We start from the raw sequence: 10,000 nt of genomic DNA on the forward strand, positions 1-10,000 counted from the left end.
TATTAATTCATAGGATGAGCAATTGCGTGGTAGACTCATAGATGAATACATGTATGTATGTATGTATGTGTATGTATATGAACAAAAAAAAAAGAAAAGTCAGGGTTAAAAAAGGTGGAAATCCCTAAAATATATACACAATGTATATATAATATATATATATATATATTATATATATATATTATATATATATATTATATATATAAAGAATTAAAAACATATGTGCTGTGGTATATTCCACTTAGCGGGAGGGGGGGGGGGGGGAGGTAAGTGGGAAGGAAGGCACGTTCGTCTGCCACGGTGTTCAGCAATTTTTTTTTTTTTTTTTTTTTTTTTTTTTTTTTTTTTTTTTTTTTTTTTAATCAGTTCTATTAAACACGTTGCTAAAAAAAAAAAAATGTTAATCCAACCTTCAAGACAGAAAGTCGCCGCCACACACAATGCAGCAGTTGTGAGGAAGGTGAGGAAGCAGGTGCAGCGACGACCGAGGTAGTGCGTCCACACCCAGCCGAGGCCGTTGCTGGGGAGCTCCGAGAGGGACAAGACGAAATGGCTCAGGAAAAAGTTGCTCGAGAGAACAGTGACTCCGAGGAACACCATGCCATAAATTAAGAAAGTGCAGGCACTGAAAAAGAATTTATTTTCACTATATGGGTAATAACGGTGGTTGGTGTGTATATATATATATATATGGTATGCGCTATCAACCGATCTGCGCCATCGATCGATGGCGCAGCGCCATCTATGGATCTTTCGTTAGCGCAGCAATCGGTAGATCGCGCAACGATCATCAAGGTCATGAACGTCAGCAAACGGAAATGACTGTGGAGTCTATGTCATCGCTTACGCAACAACTCTTTTATTCGATGATGATCCGACAGAACTGCACTTCCACGAAAAATTGATAAGGTTGCATACCGGAAAATGTATCGACGACGGAGTGATTTCACGGTTTCCCGCCAAACTCGAATATCGCCAGCCCAAAGTCATCTACCAATCCGAGACGAATATTTATTGCTACTGTCGCTGCCCGGATGGTGGAAATTTGATGGTGGAATGCGAAGGATGCGAAGAATGGTACTGTACTGATCAATACAAATTGTAGACTGTGAAGGGAAATTTTATTTATAATATTGTAGAATGGAATAATATTGTAGAATGGAAATTATGAAATGTACTGGTAAATAAAGTTTGAAGACTGATTTTAAAAGATTATATTTCTTTGTATTTATCCAATAAATGAAATTAAGTAAAACTATGTTTGTGTAAATTTTTATTTTAAATCGCTATATTCTCTCCAGACCTGAAAAATAATGAAGCTGTAGGAAAGGTTGGTAGCAGTTGTCAGTACTCATGACGAAAAATCGGTCGATCGCGCTGCGCGATCAATAGACACTTCATGCGCCACAAGCCAGTGTTCCGTCAACCATATCGATCGATTGCGCAGCGCGATCTACCGATTGCTGCGCTAACGAAAGATCCATAGATGGCGCTGCGCAATCGATCGATGGCGCAGATCGGTTGATAGCGCATTACATATATATATATATATATATATATATATGTATGTATGTATGTATGTATGTATGTATGTATGTATGTATGTATGAATATATATGAATATGTATATATATGAATATGTATCAATATGCATATATATGTGAGTATATATTAAAATAAATATACATAGATATACACACAATTTTTTTTAGCTGAGAGGCATCGGGTAATTTAAGGAACTGGAAATAAATATTTTGGTGTAGAACATAAGTAGTAAAATGTCAGCTTCTAACATTAGTAGCTAGAATCGGACACCCTTCTACCACTGCCAATGATTAAGCCTTTGTTCCTAAGCTGTACCTATCCTATACAAAAGGTATAAAATTATATTTGTACCTGTACACACACAAACACACACACATGCACAAACACAATCATACACATACAAACATAGTTATAAACATACACACACGCATAATCAGAAACTAAAAAACATACCAACCACCCAACACGAGAACAATATAAAATATAAAGTCAACTCACTCACCTTATGTAAAAGAGTATGAGGATCCTCAGGCGAAGCTTCGGGTAACGAAGGACTTCCAAGAATGACACTTCTTTTCCCTGTCGGTTCCACAGTATGCGCAGCTCAGTCTCCAACTGCTCGCGGGTTACTTCGGTCTTGTGGTTCGAGCGGGCTACCTGGGTATTGTTTTTGAGGTTACTGGATGTGGGTGGGTGTGTGTATGTACACACGCGCGCACACACACATATATGTGTATATATATACTTATATGTATATATGTGTATGTGTATATATATACTTATATGTATATGTGTATTTATATATAATACAAGAGCATGGTCACATAAGTTTAATTGCCATGCAGGCAGGGCAGGATCATCCTATAGGCTAGTATAGGCTGCAGCCTAGGGCCCCTCAAGCTTGGGGGACCCTAGCTTGAGGGGCCGTGCTAAAAGATTTTCAAATATATATATATTTTTAAATGAGTATATTTTGATATTTTACATTGCTGAATAATTCATTTAACTTAAAATAAAATTTCAACTTTACAAAAGGAGGCCCAGGAGTCTGAAAACCCAATTAAAAAAAAGTGGCCTCTGTTTGTGGCCCCTTATTTGAGATAAAGGGCCCCTGTTTGAGGCCCTTTATTTGAGATAAGGGGCCCCGGTTTGAAGCCGTTTATTTGAGATCAGGGGCCCCAGTTTGGCTCCGTCTGAGGGAGCCCCATAATTTCATTAGCCTAAGGGCCCCTAAAGGTCATAATCCGGCCCTGCATACAGGTAATTTATACTCATTAAAAAGACAAAACACATTTATAATTTTCTATAAAGTCTGTGAGGGAATTTTATTTACAGATGCAAGGGAGGCGTGGAGGAAAGGACGAATTCCTGGTAGTTAAAAGGCTAAGAACTAATAATATTACCAGAACCATATAGCAAAAATTATAATGTAATATTAACCGGAAAAAAAGTTATGTAAACCTGATTATTATAGTGTCATTAAATCCCGAGTATTTTCTGTATTATCCTGAAGCTAATAGTGAATAAAGTAATTATGTTGTGAAAGAAATTTAAATCATTCATAATGTTAAGGGATCGACACCATTTCCCTGTGACATGAAATACAGGAACGTTGTGGATTTTTTTTTTTTTTTTTGTGATGCTTTTTCTTCTAGTTTAATTTCATTATAATATTTTTTTATTATTTCGACTCGTTCTCGCACATTATACTTCTTTTACATCTCTGCCTACCTGTCTCTCCCTCTCCCCTTCTCTCTACCTCTCTCTTTCTCTCTCTCTTTCTTTCTCTCTCCGTCTCTCCTTTCTGTTTGTCTACCTTACCTATCTATTCATCTATCTACGTGTCAACCTATTCACCTATCACTCACTCACTTATTCCATCAATCTTTCACTCTCTTGCTCTCTATCTATCTTTATTCATTTCTATCTCATCCCCCCCCCCCAAAAAAAAAATATATATATAGACATATATAGACATATATATAAACATATATATAAGTAAATAGATAAAAGTTTCCTTGGTGAAAGCCATACCCGTAAGAGAGTCGTGGCACATTCACTTATTTTCCCTCGAGACAAAAGCCAGCGCGGGGACTCTGGAAGGTACCTGGAAAAGTTGTGATATTGGGTTAACAGGGTTTGGTGGCAGTAATGAAACTTGTATTTGTTATATAAACAGAGAGAAAAAAATAATAAACAAACACATGCTTGCTTATAAACAAACCGATAGATTGATGGAGAGAGAAAGAGAGTCAATGAAACAAACAAACAAGCACACACAAACGGAATGTTTTACTAATCAGAGGCGTCAGTTGGGGGGGGGGGGGGTTAGGGGGTAGTTGCTCCCCCCCAAGACATCGTTTCCCCCACAACCCTCAAGGTCAGGTTTGGCCCCCCCAAGTTTTTTGTTTTGCTTTGCTAAATTACCCCAATATAGTTCTGATTATAGCTTCAAAAAATTCATTTTCTATTTTTTGTTCGCTTCGCACGCCTACCCATCCTTGCCTCCATCAAGAAAAAGTCGAAATGACGTCCTTGATACTAACCACGTACCATCTCCCGGTACATAAACGCGTAGGGCCATTAGCGTAAAATTCGAATTAAAGCTATGATTTAGTGTGATAGATTTGCCGTGAAATTATATCGCTAATTGAGGATTAACACACCGATTTAACATGTGATATGCTCGAGGCTGATGCAAGCGATGTTAATGAGCTGTCAGATAATCCTCTCCTCGATTTTGGTTGCGTTTATTCAATCTTGTGGTTACCTCTATCTAGTGTTGAAAGGGTTAAGTCATGCGTGGCGAAACACAGACGATGATTTATGTCAAGTAGTGTCTGGATCTTAATTAGCCTTATGCTTACACCTTTATCTGGCAATGATTCATAGGATGTTGAAGTTAACATACACACACACACACACACATACACACGCACACACTAATACACATACAAGCACCACCCTGCACACGCCGCAGACAACGACGCAAACAAACGCAAACCTCTAACCCACCCATTCCACACACACAAACACATTCATCCCCCACTCCTACCCCATCCCCAAACACAGCCAAATAACACACTCAAAACTCACCTCCAGTAAAGGAACCCACAAACAGCTGGAATGCACGAGATCACTACCAGATACTGAAACCTCGGAATCAGCCATCCCGTTAGTGATGTCAGACATAAGCCGAAGGTCCAGGCCACAAATATGATGAGGGAACCTGTAGTGCGTTTTTCTGGAGCTAGGAACTCAAAACCTGTGATCAAGAAACATATGAATACGTAGCATTAAGGATAGTTTTATATAGAGATATTTGTATGGATAGGTAGAGAGGTAGGAATCTATACTAAGTATTTGGATAGATAAAGAGATAAGACCTTGTACCAAAATTTTCTAGGGATTAAAATTCAAAAACTATACTGGAGGAAAACTTAGTGAACATATAGCGTTTAAGATAATCTTATTGATAGGTGTATACGGATATATATGAATAGGTAGAGAGGAAGTGCACTCGCTAATGTTAATAAAAGGAAAAAAATAGGGAACGTCTTGACGATACATGATATCCGTATAGGTAGCAGTAATAATACTAATAATAATAATAATAATAGTAGTAGTAATAATAATAATGATAATAATGATAATACTAATAATAATAATACTAATAATAATACTAATAATAATAATAATAATAATGATGATAATAATAATAATAATAATAATATTGATATTAATAATAATAATAATGATATTAATAATAATAATAATAATAATGATAATAATGTTAATGATGCTGATAATAATGTTATTATTTTCATCATTGTTATTATCATCATAATTTTATCTATCATCATTATCATTATCAACCATCATCATTATTATTATAAATATCATCATTATTGTTATTTTCAATCACCAGTAAGATTGTCATTAATATCACAATCCTTTTTATAATATTTTTTATTTTCATTATCATAATTTCTATCATCATCATCAGAATGTATGAAAGAAAGAAAATATAGGAACGAAATAAGAAGAGAAGGAAAAGAAAGAATAAACGAAGGAAAACCACGTACCAGAGACATAAGACATCATATTGATCGTCTCAAATGCAAGTCCTCCAAAGAACTTTAGGGCGTAGATGACACCATAGTTGGACACCCACGCAATGGGGAATGTGAAAACTGCGTGGATGGCAAGACACACGAAGAACATTAGCCGGCGACCAGTACTGTGATAAATTTGCGTTACTTTATTAAACTACTGGAACTAATAACTGATTTCCTTTTTATCGCTAATATAGATTTATAGGAATCAATATAAGGTATGGTCGTGTTCACTAAGCGACCTGGTATTTCATAAGTAAAGAACAAATATAAGAATTAATGGGATATGTTTACGTGTTGATAACGTGTCTCGAAATAGATCACAGATTATAGCATACAATGAAATATATTTACGTGTTGATACTTAAAATAGATCACAGATTATTTCCAAAGTTTCCTTAAATATAGACATAAACTTCAAGGATATATATTCTCCCGATGATAAAGTAACAAGAAATAGAACATACACTGTTCCTAAAAGTTTCCATAGAAGAAAAAAAATATATATATATAAATGAGAATCACCATAAAATACTTACATCCTATCTGCAATCACCGGGAAAATCGCAGTTCCAACGGTATGGCCCGCTTGATTGAGAGAATAGATGTGGTTGATATAGCCTTCCCGCTCACAAAACCACTCGTTTTTAGTTGCCATTGTCTCCAGAAACTCGGACGTGTCGTGATCCCAGCCTTGATCACAGGCTGCAAAGAGGGAGAAGCGTTTTAGAATATTTGAATCTTCATCACCATCATGATCATTGTCATTATCAGTATCATTATCGTTATCACCATTATTGTCATCATCATCATCACCATCATCACCATTATTTCGGAACATGGGAAAGCACGCCATACCACAACATACCTTCCGTGATGTTGTGGATAAGGAATGGTTCCTCTGCTCCTTCGTCCAGCCACTCCACCTTATACCGGGAACAGCTTGAGAATTTGTCGGATTCTCTGCGGAACATAAGTTTAAGCAAGTCCCTTGCCTATCTCTGTTTCCCGGTGTATATAAATATATATATATATATATATATATATATATATATATATATATATATATATGTATATATATATATTTACATACGTGTGTATATACATATATATACATGTGTGTGTGTGTGTGTGTGTGTCGTGTGTGTGTGTCGTGTGTGTGTGTGTGTGTGTCGTGTGTGTGTGGTGTGTGTGTGTGTGTGTGTGTCGTGTGTGTGTGTGTGTGTGTGTGTCGTGTGTGTGTGTGTGTGTGTGTGTGTGTGTGTGTGTGTGTGTGTGTGTGTGTGTGTGTGTGTGTGTGTGTGTGTGTGTGTGTGTGTGTGTGTGTGTGTGTGTGTGTCGTGTGTGTGTGTGTGTGTGTCGTGTGTGTGTCGTGTGTGTGTCGTGTGTGTGTGTGTGTGTGTGTGTGTGTGTGTGTGTGTGTGTGTGTGTGTGTGTGTGTGTGTGTGTGTGTGTGTGTGTGTGTGTGTGTGTGTGTGTGTGCTTGTGTGTCTGTGTGATATGTATATACATAAGTACATACATATATATATATATATATATATATATATATATATATGTGTGTGTGTGTGTGTGTTTATAATGTATATGTATATATTTACATATATATACAGATCATCAAATATTGAGCATTCTTTATTATCCTGAAAATTAGTTAACCAAAATCCAGAGTTACACCTGATTACCAAACAAAGATTTAACTAACAACCCTTTGGAGTGTAATAATTATACATATACTTATAACCAACCTAGGTATGGTAAGGTTTTTCCATTCTTCTGGTGTCAGGGAAGTATTTTCAATGCCTGGGACGTGGCACCAGTGGTCTGGCACTTTCAGCTGGAACAACAAGAGGTTGACCTGGAAAATAAATGAATAGATGTATGAATCGCTGAATAGGGACATTTGCACCATTTTGGTTTATCATTCGTCTGAAGAGGAACTCGTGAAGAGTTCGAAACGTTACATTTCAATTTTATTTTCTTACTGTGGCGGTTTTCCTTTCATCTTTGTGTACACGTTACTGTGTTTGTCTTTGTGTCAGTATATACATATGCATACATATATATATATATATATATATATATATATATATATATATATATATATATATGTATATATATAGAGATAAATATATATATCTATATAAGGTATAGATACACACACACACACTCACACACACACACACACACACACACACACACACACACACACACACACACACACACACACACACACACACACACACATATATATATATATATTTCTTATTGTGGCTGTTTTCCTTTTAATATCAATACATATATGCATTTATCAATACCATAATCAACTAAATTCACAAACAGGAGTAGTAGTAGTAGAAGTAGTAGTAGTAGTAGTAATAGTAGCACTATTACAAACACAAGTTCTAGTTTTAGGGTAGATAGGAACAGCTGTAGTGACTGTTCAAAGAGTAAAAGGGAAAGTCATAGTAGTAGTAGAAGTAAAAATAGTAGTGGCAGTGACAGTAGCAGCATTAAATATATATTTTAATTTCTTCTCTTCATTTCTCTTGTCTCCTCTTGTCTTCTCCTCTCTTCTCTTCTCTTTTCATTTTTCTTTATTTATCTTCTTTTAAGAAACGTTAAAGTAGATGAAGTAGATTCTTGTATCGAAGGGACAGGACAATTGTCAAATTCCCTTTCCATCAACCGACATTACTAAAACATTGTTTACAATGAACAGACACACTGTACTCTGAAATCCAACTTTTAAGATGGGTAGGTGTGCGTGTGTTTGTATCAGTGGGTGACTTTATCGTTTTTGCCAGTAAACTGATTTCTTGACTTTGGAGTTTTATATGAATCACTTTAATTATAAGCAAAGCCTTTAGATTATTAGATGACTTATTTACCAGCAGCATAATAAAGCTAATCAGTGATACCTGGGACTAAACTGAAAGCAAACACTGCCAACCGTACACATAATGACTCGTTATCATGCAGTTACAGGATCAAAAAAAACTTTCTGGCAACCCCTTCACGTACAAGCCTGACCGCACACGCAAACAGATATTGGCCATCACTGCAATCATTCCCTTCTCCGCAATACCCTTGCCACCCATGAATCAACAAGAACTCACCGTGAGACCAATGAAGATATTGATGGGTCCGACGACCCCCCACATAACCCACCGCTGGAAAGGTCCGTGACTCCCAACCAAGGTCATTAACTCGTCGAAGTCCTTCATTTTTTATCTGGTCTGTGAAAAGAAATGGAATCGTAAAGAATGGGGAAGATACAGGTGGAATTATGCAGAATAAACACACGCGCGCGCACACACACACACATGCATATGTATATACATGCACGCACGCATATACACACACACATATATAGATTCCGAATGTCGTGCCCTCTCTGAAGACCCACTCAATTATTTTATCCAGATGAGTACTATCTGTTATTTCCAAGGTGTGGTTTCTCCAATATTTACCTTTAGAACCCACACCATAAAAGATAAAGAATCATACAGGGTATTTATGATCTAATTTCAACCTTAGAGGTAACTGAGAGAAGGGGTAATATCAAAACACTTAATAAGCTTACAAATTTTAGTTGACATTATGAATCATAAATCATTACACTTTTACAATAATATAACCATACATTTACCAAAATGTCCAGCTACTCCAACTTGTCACTAGTTGGTCTTCTCAGCTATCTTCTCCTGGGCTCCCAAAAGATATTTTCTTTCCTTCTTGTGCACAGCACCAGGAACAAATAAATCCAATCTTCAGCAAAACATAAAAAAACTAAAAATATAAACTAAAAAAATAAACAAAAGAATAAACTAAAAAATAAACCCATTCCTAGAAAAGAAAAAATATTCTAGTTTAGGAATGATAAAACAATATAATGTTATAAATCTAAATATGTCGTTTCTTAAAAGAACAAATATATTTTGACTAAACATCATTTCAGTAGTAAACAATTATAAATGTTAAGAACACTTACGCTTTGAATGGGTTTTAAATTCTTAATGATAATGAGAGAGACACATCTAGATATTGTTCAGTGACAGGTGCCAGCCTCCAGCTGTGAAGAAGACATACTATTTATCTCTAATTTCTAGTTTGATCTCCAATATTTACTTTCCTTTGTTTTATAAATCAAATATATAGTATCTTATGACTTTATTAATTATATAATTACAGTTGAACATTCTTTCTTACCTTGATAATCTCAAAGACTTTCAGGCTGTTGTATGACACACCTCTCTGATCTCTTTCTCTCTCTCTCTCTCTCTCTCTCTCTCTCTCTCTCTCTCTATGATTATAGCAACAGTATCAGGCTTTAGTAC

General features: G+C 36.0%; 1 protein-coding gene across 7 annotated transcripts in view; it reads right to left on the reverse strand.

Moving 5' to 3' along the window:
• Positions 1–10,000, reverse strand: part of LOC125038105 (solute carrier family 22 member 7-like) — a 57,390-nt gene that overhangs the window by 19,469 nt on the left and 27,921 nt on the right. For 3 of the 7 annotated variants that reach the window (XM_047631391.1, XM_047631390.1, XM_047631392.1), the window contains 9 exons: positions 8,780–8,899; positions 7,409–7,518; positions 6,529–6,623; positions 6,200–6,365; positions 5,631–5,785; positions 4,642–4,810; positions 3,580–3,652; positions 2,048–2,202; positions 411–625 (listed from right to left, as the gene is read on the reverse strand). In XM_047631391.1, the coding sequence (XP_047487347.1) occupies positions 411–625; positions 2,048–2,202; positions 3,580–3,652; positions 4,642–4,810; positions 5,631–5,785; positions 6,200–6,365; positions 6,529–6,623; positions 7,409–7,518; positions 8,780–8,887 (1,246 nt within the window). In that variant the 5' untranslated portion in view covers positions 8,888–8,899. Of the gene's footprint in view, positions 1–410; positions 626–2,047; positions 2,203–3,579; positions 3,653–4,641; positions 4,811–5,630; positions 5,786–6,199; positions 6,366–6,528; positions 6,624–7,408; positions 7,519–8,779; positions 8,900–9,306; positions 9,374–10,000 lie in introns of those variants that run through there. The other 4 variants (XM_047631393.1, XM_047631388.1, XM_047631389.1 and 1 more) reach the window with 3 other exon arrangements.

The sequence above is a fragment of the Penaeus chinensis genome, chromosome 24, assembly GCF_019202785.1.
Source record: "Penaeus chinensis breed Huanghai No. 1 chromosome 24, ASM1920278v2, whole genome shotgun sequence".
NCBI classification, from domain to species: Eukaryota; Metazoa; Arthropoda; class Malacostraca; order Decapoda; family Penaeidae; genus Penaeus; species Penaeus chinensis.